The 21,875-nt window shown below is 38.0% G+C and overlaps 1 protein-coding gene across 2 annotated transcripts in view; it reads left to right on the plus strand.

Annotated features, from left to right (window-relative positions):
- MED13 (mediator complex subunit 13) overlaps positions 1 to 21,875 on the plus strand; it is a 58,252-nt gene that overhangs the window by 18,378 nt on the left and 17,999 nt on the right. Inside the window, exons 4-13 of one of the 2 annotated variants that reach the window (XM_009469414.2) lie at positions 8,079 to 8,224; positions 9,317 to 9,514; positions 10,436 to 10,630; positions 11,575 to 11,737; positions 12,035 to 12,145; positions 14,134 to 14,817; positions 18,821 to 19,037; positions 19,968 to 20,052; positions 20,417 to 20,538; positions 21,744 to 21,834. In XM_009469414.2, the coding sequence (XP_009467689.1) occupies positions 8,079 to 8,224; positions 9,317 to 9,514; positions 10,436 to 10,630; positions 11,575 to 11,737; positions 12,035 to 12,145; positions 14,134 to 14,817; positions 18,821 to 19,037; positions 19,968 to 20,052; positions 20,417 to 20,538; positions 21,744 to 21,834 (2,012 nt within the window). Of the gene's footprint in view, positions 1 to 8,078; positions 8,225 to 9,316; positions 9,515 to 10,435; positions 10,631 to 11,574; positions 11,738 to 12,034; positions 12,146 to 13,454; positions 13,603 to 14,133; positions 14,818 to 18,820; positions 19,038 to 19,967; positions 20,053 to 20,416; positions 20,539 to 21,743; positions 21,835 to 21,875 lie in introns of those variants that run through there. The other variant, XM_087752290.1, reaches the window with a different exon arrangement.

A 21,875-nucleotide genomic window follows, 5' to 3' on the forward strand; every position in this document is an offset into this window, starting at 1 on the left:
CATTGAAAGCTGTTACATTGCCTTTGAAATAGTCATGTCTAGCTATTATCCGTTTTCCAAATATGTTCTGGATTCTTATTTTTTATAGCACACATATATTTCGTTGTGAAAGCTCAAGTTCAGATAATTGAGATTTGCATCCTCAATAATTAAAGGATGATAAAATACAAGGCGACAGGTTTATTAGTCTCATTTAAGTTCTGAAACAGAAACATGAGCAAACTCTTTGTAGTATTGCTTATAATTGCTGTATCTGGAGAAATATGTACTTTTTATGTATGTATGTGTATATGTAAACTTCTCGTTGCATTCTGAAAAAATCAGTTTTGCTTCTTTGTAAGATGTCATGCTATAGTTTTAGTAGTGTACAAAAATAAAATCGTTTTTTGTTTCAACCTTGTTTTTATTGGGTTGAAGCTAAGCTCATTAATAATGAAGTTAATTTAAAAATATGGAAGTCCTAAGGTGAATATGACTTGTTCTGGAATACAGGTCACTTGCTACATTTGTGTTTGTTTTAGCGCACATAACTTGGTTCTGGAATAAATAAATATTTTTAACTTGCAGGTCTAACTAAAAGCAAAACATCCTCAGCTATGTGAAAAATATTTTGAGAGCCTTTTGACAGTAGTCATTAATGATGTGCTTTGAACTGGAATTTTTTTCTACTTTGCTATTAGCTATGTTTTTTGCTTTGTTTATCATCAAAATCAGCTTTCTGCTATATTTACCTTCATGACCATAGGGAGTTATTCAGAGATGCTTAGAAAAACGTCTGCTGTTCCATCTTTTTGTCAGTAGTTAGAGAAGCATCTGTACTTTTGAGATCTTATTACTTCATGTGAAGATACAGAATAGGTAACTTGCTAGAAAATGTAGATGTGCATTTTTTTAGATTTCTTTGAGCTATCACATTAAGGATATTAATGCCACTGTGTCTGCTTGGAGTGCAGACCTTGTGATAGGCTGATAGAAACTCTGATGTTATAGGGGAACTTGTAGCCAAGGGCAAGAAGGGCATGTTTGTGAATTGATTAATGATGATTCAAACTCTTATCATAAAAGTAGTACTGCAATGTAATGAGTATGCACGATAGCGTGTTCTTCCTAGAGAACTAGGAACTGATTTCTCTTATCCTCTATTTCCCTCAGCCCCCAGTGCTTAAAAAGCACACCCCCCCCACACTCCCCCCAGGTAACTAAAACAAAACCAAAGAAAGCTCTTGAGGTATTTCATAATTGAAACAATTTGTGTACTTGCCTCGTTTTTGTTTTGTTTGTTTGTTTTTTTCTTTCATTTCTTCAGTCAAGAAAACTCAAATGTTTTTCCTGGCAGTTATTTTTGGTGTTGTGTTAATACAACAATCTGATTTTAGTATTTTACTTACTTCATATTTTGCTTATTACAGCAAATGCATACTTAATTTCCTGCTCCTTTCCAGTCTGAATTAAGATTGTGGAGTTTTGTAATTCAGGATTATGGATTGTGAGTGGAAATTGAAGATGCCGTGTTGAAAATAAGACTGGCTGTTGAAGCAGTATAGGTGTGAAGGTGGCTGCATAGAAAGCTTCTCTTCATTAGTGCGTTGCAGTGTTACGACTATACCTGGAAGATGTATATAGTCACAAAGAACTATTCTGTACAAGCACTTACAAAGGAAAGGTGGTAGATAGGTTGTCTTGAGGGAGTTGCTTTTGCTTTTCTTCTGTTAGCTCAGAAAGCCTCAAGTGGCTTGGCAGCTTCACTCTGTCTTCTCCATGATGAAAAGCCCTAGAGGGTTGCCTGACAAAGAACAAAGCGTATAGTGTAATGTATCGTAGAATAGAGGACAGTGTAGTGCATGTTGAGCATGTGGTCAGGTATGTAATTCCTCAAGACTTATTCTCTGGCAGTTGCGTTTTGTTTTCTGTCCCGTGCTGGTTGCTATAGTGTTGTCTCTCAACCTGGTTAAAGGAAAAAGAAACCAACAAACAAGTAACTGAATATGAAGGGTCTTAGGGCTCCATGGCGTGTGTGTGTGTGTCAGCTTAAAACTCTTTTCTATTCAAATTTTTATTTCCAAAAGAACTTATTTAATTGTGAGAGTGTGTTCTCCAGCCCAAGAATCTACTATAGAAGGCAAGTGTCACCTTTTAAAAAGGAACTTCTTTGATGCTTTAAATTTATTTAAGTGGCATACTGAAATAGTCTGTAGTGAAGAATAACTATTTGGAGATGCTTCTTTTTGGGCAGCAATGATGTATCAGCTGGAAACTCTCAGCTCTATTGCTGCTGATGATAATTGTTGGCAGCCAGTCATGATATATTGATTCTTGGTCAAAATGCCCCAAAGGATTCTGGGTGCTGGCCAGTATGTACCAATTTTTGGCAAACACTTTATAACAGTCTGAAATAATGATGCATATTAATTAGGGACTTAACACTGTAGCTGATGTGTTTGTGCTCCTAAACGAGGTGTGTTCTACCCCATTGAAAAGGAAATGGTAGAACCCTAATTGTGACAGCCATTAGTTCTGGACAGTAATTTTACTTTGCAATGTCCATTTTCCTCATCGAGGAAATGGCAGTAGAAAACATATAGTTTGTAAGGATATGGTAAATATTTTGGTTAGCAGTGCTTTGACTTGGTAAGCTACTCTTGGTACAACTCAGAAGTAATTTACAAAGACAATCTAGGAAAATGAGATGGTGATTCTGAAAAAAAAAAATTCTCTCAGTTGAAACATTTGGATGCTTTTTTTGAATTTACTATTAAGTGTGCTCTACGGTTTTTTAGTTGGAGGCCTCTTTGTTGCTTCTGATGTCGCAGTCTCCTTGCCTTTCGGCCGTAGTGTGGTGCTGATTTGAAGTATGCAATCTAGTGAAGTGTGGATTAGTGAGGTTCTAATGCAGCTAATGTTTGTGAAGCACTTTGAAGATATAAAGCTCTACATAAGTACTAATGTGGAGGAAAAAACAGACCTAATTACCTTTTTATCAAGGAGGTGTTTTCAGATTTGCTAATGGAGATGTAGAAACCTCATGTATATGTTAATTTTTAGTGTGCTTTCCCTTCCTTCCCTTCAGTTTCTCTTACAAAGGCAAAAGTAGAAATTGTATTGAAATTTTCCACATCAGCTTCTGTTTCTCCTCACATAGAATCATAATCCTTTGTCTCTGAAACAAAAACATCTTTGTTTTGTATGATTTGAGTGAAGAGGGAGCATGGTGGAATCAAAAATGCTGGTTATAGAAATGCATCTTAATGGAGCATAGGTGAGGACTGAAGGTTGCTGGAAAAAATAGCATTACTTCCAGAGAGTCTTTTTTTCTTTTTTAAAGTTGCTTTCAGTATTGGAACTCATTCTGACTGAATTCTGGTGTGTTCAGATCAAAATTCATAAAGAACGCTCGTTCTGATGACGCTTTATAACATCTGTATTCAGAGATCAGTTGGAAACTGGATTATTGATATTTAAGTTCTGAGATTAGGACTTTAATGAAATTAAGCTAATTAGAAATATTGGAAATTTTAATGGAGTAACTTTGTACTCGGGGTCAGTTGAGAAAATAAGATTTTTGGGAGAACTAGGATTTTGTTTTCAGAATTTTCTGTTAAAAATCTGTCCTCTGCTCTTAAGTCTTATGTATGCACATGCAACAATACTTGATCGTAATTGTGAAAGTATGGAGAGAAAAAAAAAGAGGGAGGGAGGATCAATAGTAGCTTTAAAACAAGCTATTATTTTTTTGCTGTATCTGCACCTTAAGGACTTCACTGATTTTCTCTGCACAGAGGACAAAAGTTCTGAGTGTTGAGGTATAGATTTTTTTTTTTAATATTTCAGTCATGAGATGCTCTACACAAATTATCTAGTGATCTTCTGAGCTACTTAAAAATGTCTGCAAATAAAAGCATAGGATGAACTCTGTGTTAGCAGGCAGGAAACAACCAGCTTCCTTTCTGTTATTGTGTCCTTGACTGAATTGTAAAGGTAACTTGCCTGTTTACTCCAAAGTGATAAGTAGGTAAATTTTTTGCTTGATTAGGATTTTTGGCTGTGAGGTGAGCTACTGAGAATAGGAAAGATTTAGAGAAATGGGGGGAGGGGAGTTTTTGTTGCCTTTTTTTTTTTTTTTTTTAGTAGTTTACAGTAAGGTTTGAGAAGATTCTTCCTCACCTGAGGTTGAGGCGGCATTGTGTACTAGCAATCAGTCTCTGGAAGCTTAAGGAATTGGAGAATGTACAAATGTATTCATTTAAAAAAATAATAAAAAGCATGCACGTTAAGAGAGTTTCTTGCGAAGTCCATAAACCGGTGTACGTAGGGGCCTCCAGTAACTTAGAGCTCTGGTTCTTTGTTTTCCTTCCTCCTTTTCTCCACTCCCCTGCAAAGAGCTTCAGTATGGTTTTAATTTTTTTTTTTTTTTAATTGGGATTCCTCACTGTAGTTCTTGTGATTATTTCGCATGCATTGATATTTCCCGAAGTTTTGTAACCTAACAAAAATGATGATGTTAAATGTGAAGAAACAGTTTCTGAGCATGACTAGCTAGGAAGAAATTTAATGCTATGTTTGAGTACATAAAGTGTTAGTTTTGCCTTTCATGTTAACTTTTAGTTTAAAGAAGAGTCATGTTTTCAGGAGATACTGTGTGTACCATGTGGAAATCTGTTTCCCTTAGCTTGAGTTTAAGGACAGCACTGTTTTTTACTATGTATTTCTACTATGAAACAATATTATCTTATTGTGCATAAAATAACTTCGCTGCACCTCTGAAAGTACTGAAACAAAACCCCGAGGTGGTGTGTATCATTTTGCTGTTGACACTTAAATTTATAACCAGAATTAGTGAAAATTTTATAATGTTTGTATTTTCTAGAATGAATTGTACCCTAGCGGATCTGCTCTCCCAGCCGTACAAGTAGTGTGCTTGCAGCTTGCCTGCCAGCGCTGGCTGAATGATGTCAGTGACAACAATGGCTACTCTCTTACTTTATTATTTTGTTGGAAACTTCTCCCCTGCTGGGGGGGGGGGGAAAGAGTTCTAATTTTGGGGGTTTTTTTGTTTGTTTTGGATTTGGCTTTTGCATGATGACCTTGAATTTTCCTTGCAACTTCTTAGGACTAGTTTTGCAGTGTAATGAATTGAAAGGCTTCTGTTATCATGCTGATGCTTCTCTTTGTCTTGGTTTATCTGAATTCCATCAGATTATGCTACAATTGTCTGCCCTTTATCTGTGTAATAATGTGGTGTTTACAAGAGACCTAGCTTAATTGCATTTAAAGTGTATTTAAAGAATATGTGCTTTTATTTTTAAACTTTGCCTCATTCATACTAAGCTTCTAAATTGGTATCTGTCACTCGGAACCAAGAACGCCATCCACTCTTTCACCTTAAACCATCCAATATGATTTAAAAACAAAATTCAGATTGAAAATCAATCTTCAACTATTTCCATAAGGATTAAAGTTTAATCAGATTTCCATATAGGAATTTAGTGGTGTTTGCTAACCATGTGACTTCACTTGAACTTGAAATCATCAACAAGATGCTTAGCTCCGTCATCGCCGCCTTTTGGAAACTAACTTTAGCGGGATTCCCGAGCAGTATGTTGTTTCATCTGCAGGGAGTGTTCTGTCCAGAGCTGGATTACTGAAGCAGATGTGCTGAGTAGTTGTCAATGAGTAGTGATAATTCACTCGTCTGGATCCTGGCTTTTTTTTATTCCTAAAACACAGTTAAAAACAGCAGATCAGCTTACCAATGCGGACTTGATGCACCTTGAAAACTGTTATGCTTCAGTCGGGGCCCGCCACTTTGAGCGGTTCCTCATTGAGTTCGCTCCATGGCCTGCTTTAAGTTAGTGTAATAAAAAATGTGCTGTGCTTCCTGTTCCTCCTTGAATGGTTTGTGGGTTCTCTCATCCCTAAAGTGTTTTAGGTCCCTATTTTAAATCTGCTGGTAGGCAAAGCCGTGTATTTAACACCAGCCTTCTTTCTCCTCATTGTGGTGACTGCCCTGGTGGCTGCTCTTTGAGACTTTGGGGTGAGACTCGGTGAATCGATTTATCGCTGTTTTCATAGATTGAACGGACTCTGCCCATTCCAGAAACTTTTTTTTTTTTTCCATTACTGTCCCACCATCTCCCTCTGAGTGGAGGACAGAAACATCTTGGGAATTACACTAAGGATGTATCCAGTAACTGCACCTGCGGAGGGTGCATTTTAATTGGGTTGCTCAGGCGCTCCGAGTTTGTCAGTTCTTTATGCCCTGGAGCTCTGGTTCTCTTTTTCAGGAACGCAAAACTCGCTTTGTGTTCTCATGCTGTTGACTAAGAAATGCAATCGTTTTGTGAGGTCAGAGAGCACGCACGTGATCCTGGGCATTAGCTGATGGGTTCTGGTTTTATTTTTGGGGGGAAACTGTGGTGTTGCGTTCATACAGTCTTTTTAGGCTACAGTAGTTCATGGAATGTCTTGTCCATTTGACCTTGCAAAAAATTCACTAGTATCTGCTAATTTGACTGACTTAAATTAGTCTGTTTCCCTTGACTTGTTTTGTTTCGTTTTTTGTTTTTTTTTTTTCCTGTGACTGAGCAGGTGCTTGATGCTACCGTCCTCAAAGAGAAGGATTTCTTTTCTGTTCAGTAGCTTATGAAGTACTTTTAAGGTTCTCCTTGACTTTCATTCTTCTGTTACCGAGATGGTGGGCCTAATTTAATGTCCAATGTGAATAGCATCTTCTTGCTTTTAAACATCTGTTTGTTTCCTATGGGAGTGTATTAGTTTGGCAGACACTTGAGATAACTTGTAGCTGATAGAACTGAAAATTGCTGTGCCTATACAACTTCTTTTAAAAAGGAAAAAAAAAAAAAACAACCCAAAAAACAAAACGTTTTTTCAGATGGAACTGGCTATGAAGATGTACTGCTTCTGTGGTGTCCTGGCAGGGATCTGCCTTTTTTGCCTTCCTGCTCTATTCCTGCCCTTTAATTAAAATTGGTAAAATATATTTCACATGAACCACTGAATTGATTTGGTTGTAGCATAAAATATTTTGATAGTTGTAGTTGCAGGGGTTTATCTATATTTTTGTAACAAAACAACAGCTAACATCTGCAAAAATTGGGAAGTCTCTGAAGCATGATCTCAGGGGGGGTAGAAGATTTTGTGGAGTTGCTAACTAGTAACTATGTATAGCACTGTGAAAATGGCATTTAATTCAGAGTTATATGAAGGAGATATGTTTATTATTGGGGTGTTTTTTGCTGTACAGGACTGTTGATTTTTTTTTTTTCTAAAACACTCTGGACTGAGAGAAGCTATCAGTGAAGCATCTGATATTAAACATTGATACTTGCTTTAATGACTTTAACAGTGACTTAAGCTTTGGGTTTTTTTAATTGATTGTATCTTCCCTTCTGTGTGTAGGTATGGGATTTCATTTTTAGTCACTTGATTGGCTTCAGGAGCATAATGATAAAATTCAATTAAAAAAAACCCCAACAACAACAAACAAAAAACCGAAACAAAACAAAACCAACACTTCTCAAAGCTGTTGCCATTCTTCTTCCTGCTTTTAAATAAGGGACTTGTTGGCTAATATTAAATATAAATCTTCAAATACAAATTCGGCTTAGTGGATCTGTGACAGGAGAACCTAGATATGACCTCATTAAAATTAATATATGTTCATAAATATTTTTATAGATTTTAAATAAATATATAAAAGTATTAAGTTATAGTTTTCTTTGTCTGGCAAAAAATCGTGTTTTAAATTTCCTCCAGACCTCAAAATATAAAGTGTCAGTCTAAAGAGGTTGAAAACTTAGTGTCTGTTGTTTTCTAATTGATTGATCTTTGGTTTTGTCTCTAATGCTGGAATACTTTGCAAATGCTCCAAGGGAACACGTATTTAGCATTTTCTTGCTATTTAGATAGAAGGGATTTTTGATTACTTCATGAATGAATATTTTGGGAGGAAATGCCTTCAAACTAGTGAGAAAGCCGTCAACTTAAAATAAGTTCTATACTTAGGAATTTTTTTTCTCTCCTTTCTACTCCCTGCACCTTCCCCACTTCTCTTTTCCCAGCGAACACTTGTCCTGCTCGTTCACCTTCTTCTTACATGGAGATAGCAATGTTTGCACCAGTGTGGAAATCAGTCAGCATCAACCTGTGTACCTGCTTAGTGAAGAACACCTCACTCTTGCCCAGCAGTCTAACAGCCCTTTCCAAGGTAGGTTTTGCCAGGCAGTAGTGAGTATTAAAATGAATCAATCCTTTGAGTTGCTTGGGATGAGGACTTCTGGCAAAGACTGGAAGAGGGAGCAGAGGCGTTACCTGTTTTGTATTGATTACACGTTCTCCCAAAATGTCCCCTGTCTTGACATAGTCAGAAGCCAGTTGGTGTGTCTCAGCTCTTGTGCAGGTGGGTGATTTCCATATTCATCTCTTGGCATGTAGCCAAATAATTTGTCTTCATGACACAATAAACTTAATTTCCAAGTACTGTCCTATTGGTGACTTAAATATTTTGCTTTTTCAGCAAGCTTTATAACCCCCATGTGTCTTCATAGACCCTTCTTCTAGAAGTCCATTTCTGACTCAACATACTTAACCTATTCACTCCCCCTACCCCTTTTTTATTTGGCTCTTCCTTGCCTGTAAATTCCTTTGGTTCCACCAGCAGATGCAGGCTATGCTCTCGAAGACAAAGGAGCGATGGGGCCTGAGTCTGGTTAGTGGGCTGTTTGATCATTCCCTGTCTTAGGCACACTTGTGTTGGCTATACAAATCGGTTCTCCTGCATGACCACACACTGCCCTTGTTTATTAATGCTCAGTGTCCAAACTTGCTTTTTTTTGAATGCAATTTAACAGCAGCTGTGCTTTCCTAATATGGACAAGACTAAACATGAAACGGATTACTTCCCTGTATATACATTGTTGTTGTAACTGTACCAAGCAGAATGAAAGGATGAGAAAACACCTTAACTCTGTCAGAATTTGAAATGGTGTTTCTTTATCCCACCTGTATGTTAGAGACTCCTTGCTAGCCAAGATGAATACTTGCTTGTTGCTTGTTTAAATAGATTAATTTGTAATTGTTATTGTGATACCTTGGTTCTTACAATACGCATACATTTAACAATGTGTACCTATTACCAAATACTTGCGCAATGTAGTAAAATGTGGTTAGGGGGCATTTTGACTTACCCGTGGTAAGGTGTTTATTTGGTGTGGCTGAAATAACAGTAATGCTCTTTCAGTGGGGAAGAGTGAATTTTGATTAGCTATAATCTCTAACGTACTTTTATTTATCTTTTTAGTTATTCTAAGTCCCTTCGGATTAAATGGCACGCTCACAGGGCAGTCATTCAAGCTTTCTGATTCATCGACAAAAAAGCTTATTGGTGAATGGAAACAATTCTATCCTGTCACCTCTAACTTGAAGGAGGGATCTGAGGAAAAACAAGAAGAAATGGATTGGGAGGATGATTCTTTAGCTGCTGTTGAAGTCCTTGTTGGTGAGTGCTCTGATTACCTTTTAATTACTGAGATAAACTGGCTGGTTAGGTCTGCAAAATTCTGAATGCAAAATGATGCCATTTTATTCTTTTTACAACTGCTGTGGGTCTTTTGATTTTCTGTTTAATGCTCAGGCCTATCTAAAATGAGTTGCTGCTTAAAGTGGGTTTTGCAGTCCTATTAGTAGGAGGTGTTTTTCTTGATGTGCCCTGAGAAGCAAGATTGTTTTTAAAATAAATAAATAAGATAATAAAAAACCCCTAGCCTATCACTGTTGACATCTGAGATGCATCAAAAGCATGTTGTACTGTTTCAGATTCTGTGCAAATTCAAACGGAACAGACTTGCCTTTCAGGGATGTCTTCAAAACCACAATCCTGGAGAACTTAATGGACGCAGGCACTGCATTTATCTGCTGCTGTTCCTAAAATCTAAGCCCCTGGGACGCAGTAGTTTGTTCCTGTGCTGTGGGCTATTGACCTTTGATTTGCCAACTAATGTAATCATTTCTCTCTAATGAGTGTTACAAGCTTGTATTGCAGTGATGGCTGGAGACCCTGATGATGATGATGGGGAAGGGAATACTGTCAGCTTTACGTGAAACTAAGAAGTGTGTTCTCAGTCTTCTTATAAAACAAAATGATAGAAGCAAGTAGTAGCATGTAGATGCCAGGGCTGTCTCTGCCTGTATATACAAAGCTCTTTTGATTCATTCACCCAAATCTTCTGTATAAAGTAAATCATAAAGTAATGATGAGGGTGACAATAGAGACTTTTTGTCCAAGGTTAATGCTTTAGTAGGTAGAAAGGGTAGGTAAACTTACGAGTGACTGGTAAAATGATCGATTTGTTGATGATTTTAAATGTAAGTTTTTGGTAAACAACTGTAAAATTGACTTGCTCTTTTTTTTTTTTTCCAGCTGGTGTGCGAATGGTATACCCAGCATGCTTTGTTCTAGTTCCTCAGACAGACATCCCTGCTCCTAGTACTGTAGGGGCATCTCACTGTTCAACTACTTGCTTGGGAGTCCACCAAGTGCCTGCTTCCACAAGAGATCCTGCCATGTCTTCAGTAACTCTGACTCCACCGACATCCCCAGAGGAAGTTCAAACAGGTATAACAAAATTAGCTTCTGCATGTGGGTAATCGTTTTGATGGCTTCTCCTCTAAATCTGGCAGTGTTTGGAAAGGATTCAGATGTTCTCTGTACAACTGACTTGTTACCAAAAATCACATTTTAGTTAGAAGTCTGTTGTAGTAAAACCAATTTTTATTGTCCAGTCGTGGGCAAAGTTAACTTGGACACTTTTTGTAAGTTGCTGAAATGAGGACTGCTTTTGTACCTGATGCTGTTATCTAGTACTTTAAATTTCTGTGGTCAAGTTTTTGGTTTTGTTTTTTCTCTTTTCCCCCTCTGTGTGTGTGTTTGTGTGCATGTATGCATTCTGGCGTAGCTTTATAAACCTCATTGTGCATCTCAGCCATTAGTGAGCCAGGTGATGTTTTCAGCCTTTTTCATGGTCCAAGGAAGATTCTTTGTAGTCAAGTTCCCAGCGAGTCTGCATGCCCTCTGAACTGTGTGTGAGTAGTGGTTATGGTAAACCACTTTAAGTCAAAGCGGGTAAGGCTCACTGGTAGTTTCAGGTGGCTTTACATACAGCTCTTCTCTTGGGCAGAAAAGGTTTTGTTTGTTTTTTCCCCCAAGGTCTTCTGTTACCTTAGTTTGACCCTTTTTAAAAAAAGTACTGTTAAATTTGCTAACAGGTAGCTTTGCTCAGGTTATTTTCTTTTTTAGGTCTATAGTTTCTTGGAAGATAAAGACTAGCCAGCCCAGTTATAACATAAACATATAGGGTGCTTCCCTGCCCGTGAGAGGGAACCATGTTATGATAATTGGCTACTATACCTAAATTTTCTATTTGTTTTTATTTCCTAACATTGAGTTAAGAAGATACTTTTCTTCCGAAGATGTTCCTGTGGTGGTCGAATTGGAGCAATAGTGGTTGTCACTGTATCGCCTCATTGTCTAAAACTGTCTCCTCTGGTGCTGCTTTTCAGTTGATGCTCAATCTGCCCAGAAATGGGTGAAGTTTTCTTCAGTTTCTGATGGATTTATCTCTGACAGTACTAGCCATCATGGTGGCAAAATACCTAGAAAGCTAGCCAACCAAGTGGTGGACAGAGTTTGGCAAGAATGCAATATGAACAGAGCACAGAACAAGTATGTACTCATGTTGTGAAGCCCCATGGTATCTTGTGTGTTCGTTGTAGAAAGTACTTCTGGTAAAGATGCTGTGACTGTTAGTAGAAGGTGCTTTACTCTTACTAAAAAACATTTTAAAGAAGTTCATTTGTTCCGAACTATAGCTTGTTTACTTCGCAGTTTAATATGTTAGTAAAAGGCTATTTATAATTTCTTTGCTGAATCCTGTGTCACAAAACTGCTCTTGAGGTTTGACAGACGATAAGGAAAGAACATAGGTTGGTCCCAAATAACTCTCCCAATATTGAATCATAGGAGGAAGTATTCTGCTACATCAAATGGTTTGTGTGATGAAGAGACAGCCGACAAGGTAGCATCCTGGGATTTTGTTGAAGCCACGCAGAGGACAAATTGCAATTGTTCAAGGTATGGTACTTGGCAAACCCGCAGTCCAACAATGTACATTGAGATTGAAGTGCTCAGGAGAGGGCTCATGATGACTCCTTTAGGAGTAATTAAGCAATGGCTGCTTGTAGGAGAGCTGTAACAAAATTTGTATCTCCTATCCTAAATGTCATTTTAGGTCTTGAAACTCTGCCCAATAAGATAATGCAGAGGTTTTATTCAAGGGAACCATCTGAGTGGGCCTACTGGCAGTTCAGTGACAGTCTCTGAGTCTTGGGCTGGAATTGCTTAGGCCTGTATATGGATAGAAACTATCTCATGGGCAGCTTTCTCAGGCTGCAATGGCAAGGGAATGCCTATTTATTTAGGAATTAAGAACCTTTTCTAGAGGGCTGTGGCATTAGCCTTGAAGGGAGAAAGCTGTTAATCAACAGCAAGACAATTGTAGCATTGTGTCTTGATGAATATGAAAGAAACCCAAACCTCTTTATTTTTTGGGAAATACGGCATTCCGTGGATGGTTGTATATAAAACTGCTTTTCTGCGAGTTGATTGCCGGTATGTGGTGTTTTTATATTAGCTGGGGGGAAAAAAAGGGATCAAAACACAGGGGGAAAGTCTGAATTTAACTTCCAGTTTTTGTTGTGACTTTTGTTTTGAAACTGTGCAATGACACAGAGTGTTAATACAGGTGTTTAAAATAAATGGAAACATTAATTTCAGCGAATTGTCAATTTCTGTACTTAAGGCAGAATACTAATCTTCTGGTGACTGAAGTGTTGCAAAGGTTTAAACGCTTTCCCTGATTTAAATGTTGTGCTGATTACCTTGCAATGAATATTGGAATCTTAAAAAAGTCTGGAGGATGTAGCATTTTGAAAGAAATGCATTTTTTTCTCCTTTATTGCTAATGGTTGGTTTAAGTTCTGTGAAAATACTTGTGCCCTGAGAAGTGCTGGGAGATGGAGGAGGATTAAATACTCTGTTAAAGGACAATTTAGATATGATGGCACTAGTTAAGAGAAAACAATTGATTAACTGTGTGAGGTGTGTATTAGAAATATGCAGTTGCCTAAATAGAAATTGCAAAGGCTTAAAACCCCTTCTTGTTCTCTGTATTTTGAATTCTAAGTGGTGAAAACCATGTGTATGTGAGAGTTTAGAGTAAAAATAGATCTTGATACCTCTTACCTTTTATTCCTGCGTCATCCTGTTTTTTTAATACAAGTTGCATGCTTCTTAACTTCCCTATGGAAGAGTGGCAAAGAATACCGAGGCACTAAGGATGTACATGCAGTTCAATAGCTTAATCATAAACATTTCATTCTAGGCTTTGGTATTTCATGTCTCATTCTGTCAGATGATCTAGAAAGTTGGCGCCTTGAACTTCAAGATGAAATGCTTAAGCTCAAGTGCATTTATACTGGAAAAAAACTGAACTGTATTAATGCAGCCAAGACATCGAGCTTGCTAAATTTGTAGGTAAATAGCTACAAAAGCTTCGAAATAACTTTTGTAGGACTGAGCTTGGCTTCTAGATTCTTGATGTTAATTTTCCACTCCTTAACCCATAGAGACTTGGACAACACTATTGGTTAGAATTGATGCTTGAATTCAAGAAGTCATTCACTAATTCATATGTTGTTCTACTGATTCATCAGTGTTGGCAGAAGTTAAAAGCGACAACGTGTTCATGTGACTGTTTATTTCTGTTAAAAGCAGTTATAAAATACTGTCTTCAATTATGAGGATTATGTGTGTGTTTGGCTCATAAGACAGCTTTTCCAGTTTTTTTAAATGGTATTCTAAAATCTTGCAATGCTACTCAAGTCGTTCAAATTAAGTTACGGTCAGAAAGAGGCAGCTTCATTTCAGAGTGGTATCAGTTTTAGACTTCTATAATCGTCTGTTTAATGGCTTAGAAGTGGGTTCTTATCTAGTGAAAAAGAACGTGATAGACATATTTGAAAGTTTAATGTGAAGTATTTTTTCCTATATTAATTCTGCAGGCACAAAAATCTCAAACCAAGAAATTCAGGTCAACAGGGGCAGGCACCACCTGTGGGCCAACAACAGCAAGCAGCTCCAAAGCACAAGACAAATGAGAAGCAAGACAAAGGGGATAAGCCACAGAAACGCCCTTTGACTCCTTTTCATCATCGTGTATCTATCAGTGATGATGTTGCCATGGAGGCAGATTCAGCGAGTCAGAGGCTTGTGATGACTGCTCCAGACAGTCAAGTGAGATTTTCAAATATCCGAACTAATGATGTAGCAAAGACTCCTCAGATGCATAATGCTGAAATGGCAAATTCACCTCAGCCACCACCGCTTAGTCCTCACCCGTGTGACGTAGTTGACGAAGGGGTAGCTAAAGCTCCTTCTACTCCTCAGAGTCAACATTTCTACCAGATGCCAACACCAGACCCCTTGGTTCCCACAAAAACAATGGAAGACAGACTCGATGGCTTGTCTCAGCCTTTTCCAGCTCAATTTCCTGAAGTTATAGAGCCTACAATGTATGTTGGTACTGCAGTGAATTTGGAGGAAGATGAAGCTGATACTACTTGGAAGTATTATAAAGTTCCAAAGAAAAAGGATTTGGAATTCTTACCACCTCAGCTTCCAAATGATAAGTTGAGAGATGATCCAGTAATACCTGCTGGACAGGAAAACGTAACATCAGTTACAGAGTAAGTAGTGCTTAATACTATGGTAGTAACGTGAGAAAGCGAGGAAACTGAAAGGCCAAAGGCAGTAGTTTCTCGTTATAAGCAAGCTTGTCACTAAATCATAATGTTGCTCTCGTGAGCTCAAGCAGTAATGCTGAGTACGTGAGCATAACTATGAAGATACTAATTGTGAAATGTGACTACAAAGCACAGTCAAATATGTAGTAAGACTTTCCAGCTTTTTCTCATTAGAACTCTGATTTAGCAGATGGCAGTTTATTTTTCTACTGTAAAATTAATCTGTAGCCAAATTCTGCCTATTTGAGACTTAAAGTCCTGTTCCCCACCTGCCGCCCCCCCTCCCCCAAGAACCTTCTCATTTCAATATTTGCTTTCTTCACTATTTGAAGAAAGCATGGATGGGCTTGGCTGCAGACTTACCCTGTTAAAGTTTCTTCTACCTCAGTTCTGCTCTTGTCTTTATTCAGAAGAGCTGGTATTTAAACGGCCGATTCAAGCAATGAGGAAGCTAATCGGTTTTCCTGGAAGATGTTAACTTAAACGTAGGCTGCAACTGCTTTCTGATATCAGAAATTTATCTTTGGAATAAGTAACATAAACTGGCGTTCTTCCACGTGGTGCATTCTCTCTGTGGTGGTGTTCAAAAGCCTTAAGATTTGAGGTTATCATTCAAAGAAAACAAGTGACTGGTGTGTCTACCGTTACTGCTCTTGGACCTCAGATCACATGGGAAACCCTCGTTCATTAAGCAAAGCTTGTCTAGCTTGAAGAAATATTGAGACAGTCAGACAAGATCCTTGTTAGAACCTCAGCCTTTGAGCTACAGGAAATGTGTTGGAGAACATTTATTATTTTATTTTAACATAAGCTAATATTGTCTTGAAATAAAGTATGTGTAGTCTATAACTATTTAAAAAAAGGTTTTTATTGAAGAAATAGAATTTATTTCTGAAAGGTAGTGTTATCTAGCACCAGATTTTAAAATGTTCTATTCTGCTGCTATCTGTTTCAATCAGGATAAAGGAATTGGTCACTTTTTTGATGCTGCCTAAGTTTTGATAAATTATGGAGCTTTGAGGCAATGGAGGAAAAGTATAACACTAGCGGTTTTAGTGTTAAAACTTATGTTTGAGCTCTGTTTTACTGCAGAATGAATCAAGATGGATTTTCTTTACCAGTTAAAGCAAAAAATAAACTCTCCAAAAAAGGCTGCCACCACCACCACCAAAAATACCCCCCAAACCACCATCAAACCAAAGGAAAAAAACCCATAAGAACAAAAAACCTGAAACAAAACGACTTGGCCTTCTGGGTTGTGTCTCCTTTGCTGTTGTACTGCGTAAGAAATTCTTCCTGCCATCCATCTTTTACACCACTTTCTCGTGAGGACGTGCCGCAGGAAAAGGATGGTAATGGGAGGCAGCAGGTGCTGACAGGGCTGTTCAAGAGCAGTGTAAATTTAACGCGATTGGGACCTGGATGCAGAGGTGGCAAGCTTTGGCTTAGGGTTGCGATCAAGGGATTAAAAAAAGCACCTCGAATGCACCCAGAGTTGTTGCTATCCACTCACTTGCTGTTGATTATTTTTGGTCCAAAATTATTATTTTTTTCCTGTTTAGATGAAAGGAGGCTCTTAATGTGATCGGTATCAAATTAGTGAGGTTTTTTTTTTTTTTCTTTTATTTTTTTAGGAGTTAGTGTACTTAATCTGTGGTAGAAGAGTTGAAGCAGCTACTCACAAGACTGAAATGTTATGTTGATTTTCTGTTTCGTTGCTGGCAGCGGAAAGCCACTGATGGCAGTCACATTGACTTTGCTGCGTAGGAAAGCTGTGAGAAGAAGTAAATATGCTGTAGCTGTTGGTCTGTTCTTGTACATGTTTTCTTAGCCGTATCTTTTGTGTTCACTGTTTAAGAGTTTACATTAGCTAGTGCATGTCTCAGCTCTCACAAGATGTGCATTTATAGGATTTTTTTAGCGCTTTTTTGGCTTTGAATTCAGTTCAGCCAACCAGGCAGAGAAAGATACGCTCACTTCAAAATTTTCTTTTTTCTGTTCAAGACATGGTCTTTCCTTGTATGGCTTCTAGTTTGATTTAACAACTTATTGAACTCCCCCCCCGCCCCAGGTATCTGGCTATTAACTTCTCTTCCTCTTTGGTGGTCAAAAATGCTGGAAACTGCTGCTTGCTTTTGCTGTGTGTTTTTCCTGGTGTTTAATTCCTTGTTCCTAGAAAGTGGTTCCCATCTTTTTTTTTTTCTCCTTTTTTTTTTCCCCTTCTGATGGTAGTTTTTGCAGGATTTAGAAATGAGGAAGTCCTCAACTCCATCTAGTGCTACTGCAGACATAAATGCCAATGGTGCTTGACATGAAGGCACACCCATTGCACTGCTGTCTGGGGCGGTCGTGCTGTGGTGGTCGTGCTTAACACAAGATTCTATTGAGCATGGATGACCAGCATGGGTGGATTTGACAGTGTTGTTGACTGTGAGGTGTTTCTTTGGAAAGCTTAGTTCTAGGAAGTCTTTTGACAAAGTAAAACTGTTCCTGTGTCCTCTCTCACACCACAGAGTTGACAGGGATGTACAGGGCAGCGAGGAGGACTCTGAGGAATCACTGTGCCTTTTTGTGTGCAGAATTTCAAGGTTCAAGTCTTGGAATTGTTCTATATCACACTTTTTCTTTCTTTCTGGTCTCTCAGAGGAGAAATGTAAGCCTATCTTATGCTAAACTCCAAATCAGTGTCTGCATCTAGGCTGTCAAAACCAAGCTCTACTAACTGTGAGACGCGTTAGTTTCTTACAGGATAGCATTTCCTTTTGGATAGGGGCTTGAGAAGGGAAACAACAGATATGTTGGAACCTGTGTTTGAACTTGAAGTATCCCTTTGTAATCTTCATCCTTGCAAAGTCCCTTTTTCATTTCATGTGTGAGACTTCTGTAAATGCTTCTCACTGGTCATTCTGTTCCTGTTTGGGAGGAAGAGGTCTCGAAGCAAGAAAAAATTGTGTACCTACATCAGTCTGACGGTCCTGAAATATTTGTCTTGTTTGAAGGAATACCTTCCTCACATGGTGCCTCTTGTACACTGGGATACATAAAATAAAGTTTGTTCAGGGGCAGAAGGTAGAGGGGCATAAGTGTAGCTAATAATCATAATACAGTTTTCTACTTGCCAATATCTCTTTTTCCTGGTGCGATGTTATATCTGTGAAACTAATAATCCTGATGCAAAAACTTAATTTCTGTGTACTTACCAGCTCCCTTTTTGGCCCCAAATGTTAAGAAAAGAAAAATGCTGACAAAGGCAAATGTGGTTTTATTATTCTCATTAGTAAATTAGATAATGGTGTATTGCAAGCTTTGTTTGTATTGATGTAAGTGATATAAATGACTACTAAGCTTAGTGGCATTTGTGTGCTTTGGTAGCGGTTATTGCTTGGGCTTTTTGGATAGCCAGGCTGTGTGTACAACAGCGTTGGCCTGTTTGTGTTAGACAGAGCCGGGTATTGGGATGGCTGGCATACTCTCTACATTTAAATGAATCAAATGTTCAGGAATTAGATTCTTAAAATATGGAGAATTCAGGTTTAATCACTTCATTCTGATCATTTGTTTGAAGGTGGATGGGGAATGGCAATGAGTAATTTTTTAACCTGGTGAGTTTCTTTTAGTGGATATAGATAGTTTAATACATTTGTACTTTACAATAAATGACAGCTACGACCTGGGATAAATTACTAATCTTTATCTGAATTGACAGTGCTTGAGGAGAGATGGGCAGAATGAATCACACTGCTGTGTCTGACGTGTATAAGGAGGTTATATTAAATGACTAATGATCTAGTCTTTTTCCCAAAAAATTTTCTGAAGGTGGGGTGGAAAGGAAGAAAGTGGGAAGGGAAGATGAAATTGTTCTTGTAAAGGCTGTGTGATAGCAAACATATTCCGACATAATAAATGATAAATAATATTTTGTGATTTTTGTTTTTCTTCTGTTCAGATTAATGGTGCAATGTAGGAAACCTTTAAAGGTTTCAGATGAACTGGTGCAACAGTATCAGAGTAAAAACCAATACCTAGCAGCAGTAGCGACGGAAGCCGACCAGGAACCTGAAATCGATCCTTATGCCTTTGTTGATGGTGATGTGGAATTCTTATTTCCTGATAGTAAAAAAGATAGGCAGAATGTTGAGAGAGAAGCTGGGAAGAAACACAAGGTGAGTAAAGGAGTGAGGATGCACATCAGTGATGAAATTAAAACAAATTGCTTTAGTCACCAAATATATTTTAAGTCCTTCTCTGTGTATCTAGAAGTACATTTAAAAAATTATATTCTAGCAGAAATGATCAATGAAATTATGCAGCATGCCTCTAACTACACCTAAAATTTTTTGGCACGCTGGTGGTGCTGTTGCATTAGGGTTGATGGCTTATACTGGGAGAGCACTCCTGGACTGGAAGAAAAATCAATCTGGCTCAGTAGCCTTTCTGTAGAAACGGGTGACAGAAGGTGCTTGGGGAAGAGACAAAGAACAAGGCAAGTGCTTTGTTCAGGTGTGGAAAGGGTTGGGGTAGGTGAGGTGAACTCTGACTAGTTGCCTGGACAGTGAATTGGAATTTTTTTTTTTTTTTTCCCCCTTTAGCCAGTACCAACTATATCAGGCTTCTACTTCAAACAGAAGTACACTCTCCAAAAAAGGAGAAAATATACATGTGTTGGGAGTTTTATATGAAATAAATTTGCTTATTAGGACTAGTTGTGTGTATGTGCACTCCTGATATTGAGAGTTTCATTCGATAACTAGTGTAGTCAATGTATAGCATTTGATATCGACTGTTTTTTCAATGCAGTGTTGTAGCAAAAATCCACAGCTTGCTTTTTAAATTTATCCCCAACACAAAAACTAAGATTTACATTCTTACCTGTGCTCATCATTTGTGTGTTGCTAGCGTGTTGTCTGTATTCCAAGCTTGCTTCTCCCTGAGCAAGTACCGCTAGCCAGACCCCCAGACTACACCTTGCTGAGCTAGAAGGGTAATGAGAACCTGATACTTCTGATATGTACAAGAACTCCCATAGGGAGATAAAATGCCCCCCACTTCCCCAGTTAATTAAAGCAAGCTTTTCTACCTTTTTTTTTTAATAGGCTGAGGATGGGACATCTAGTGTTACAGTTTTATCCCACGAAGGAGAGGATGCTATGTCTCTATTTAGTCCTTCTGTCAAGCAAGGTAAAGAGGCTTTTTTTTTTTTTTTCTTCTTCATTCCTCTTTTAATTGTGCTATGTTAATGATCTCTTGAATAGTCAATAGATTCTAATAGGCTACTAAGTTTTTACTTCATGGTTTGTATTTCCCTGTCCCTTCAGAACTAGAAGACTTCTTGGAACAAGCTTTTTGTTGCACCTTGCAAATAAATGTTGGCTATAAAATCCAAATGTTATAAAATTGAAGGGACCTCACTTACGTGTAAGATAGTTGAATGGAATTGAGAACACACTTGCCCCCGCATCCCAGCTGTGGAAATAAGATGTCTTTATTTTTTTAAATGAATATATATTGCTAATGTTTTTGTAATGTTTGTTTTTCTTTATAGATGCCCAACGTATTGCTGCTCATGCTCGCACTGCATCAACTAGCCTGTTCCACGAAACAGACTTAGTGGTCTCTTATACTGACCTTGACAATCTCTTCAATTCTGATGAAGATGAGCTAACAGTAAGTGATGTGCAAGGGTAATGGCAGCTGCTAGACAAAAAACTGCAAGGAACAAGTATGTCTCTTTGTGGTTTTGGGTTGGTGGTTTGTTTTTTTTCTTGGCATTTCTAGGAGAGGTTGCAAAACGTGCATATAAGCAAGTGCCGTGGCTCCTCTGGAGCAGACGTACTGTTCTGGTTGACTCATACGATCGTATTTTTGTTACAGACAAGCTTTTGATCTTATATCCTTACTATCCAGACAGTATATGCTGCTTGAATATATGTTTAGTTATAACTTTACAGATTCAACAGTGGCACTAGTGCTCTTTTCCTGTGGTCTAGGTTCTGTTTAACTAGTCAGTAAAGGTAATACTGAAACAAAACAAAAACTTCTGAAAGAGAAGAGGCATTTAAACACGTGGACATTCTGCCAAATAAGCTGCTTCATTGCAGCAGCTATTATCTTGGAACAGTTTCTCTTGCAGTCTCTAATGGTTCTGAATCCATTATCTTTCTAGTTTCTATTTCAATACCGTTTGCAATCTGTTTTCTTTTCTGAACTGTACTTTGCTCCATGCTTAATCCTAAATCCCCTTACCCAGACAAAATGCCCATCAACTTTAATGGGAGCTGTAGCTGAGTAAGGGCTGAAGGATCTTAATAGCCATCAAAGGTCATCATTGTATAAAGCCAGGGTGTTTGCTCTTAAACATGAAGACTCTTATTTTCTATAGACTTTAGTACTGTTTAAACATTGTAAAATATATCTCTTGTTCTTTTAATTTCAACAGCTTTTCTTCCCTGTACCTCTTGTTCCAGGATTTGTTTCTCTATCTTTTCTATTCCTGTTCATGTGGTAACATCAGTAATGTTAGCATGGTTTTGGGAGTGTGTATGTTTTTTCTGATAGATTGTGGGCAGCCCTATTTAGCTTTTTTTTAATATGACTGCTAACAGGCTGAGAGTTATTTTATAACTGGTCTTTCATTTTAATAGCATCATGACTTGATGGGAGAGCATTCTCTGAGTTACAAGTATTAAGGGAGGACAAGTGTAACCCCAACTACTAGCACTGGGCTTCTGATTTATTTTAATTTTTCTAAACATTATACAAAAATCTCAGCTTTGTATGTCCACTGCACATGAAATTTCCTGTTAGCAGGAAATATGAACATGTGTTCATGTCTGAAGCGATTTGATTACAATACTTCTTTTCTTTCTTAGCCTGGATCTAAAAGAACAGTGAATGGCGCTGATGACAAATCCAACTGCAAGGAGGCAAAAGCAGGAAATCTAGACCCACTGTCATGCATAAGTAAGCTTTATTTGTTTTTTCTAAGTAGAATACTAGCTCTT

The sequence above is a fragment of the Nipponia nippon genome, unplaced genomic scaffold (genome assembly GCF_047370975.1).
Source record: "Nipponia nippon isolate SJK-2023a ecotype South Korea unplaced genomic scaffold, ASM4737097v1 scaffold_15, whole genome shotgun sequence".
Classification (NCBI taxonomy): Eukaryota; Metazoa; Chordata; class Aves; order Pelecaniformes; family Threskiornithidae; genus Nipponia; species Nipponia nippon.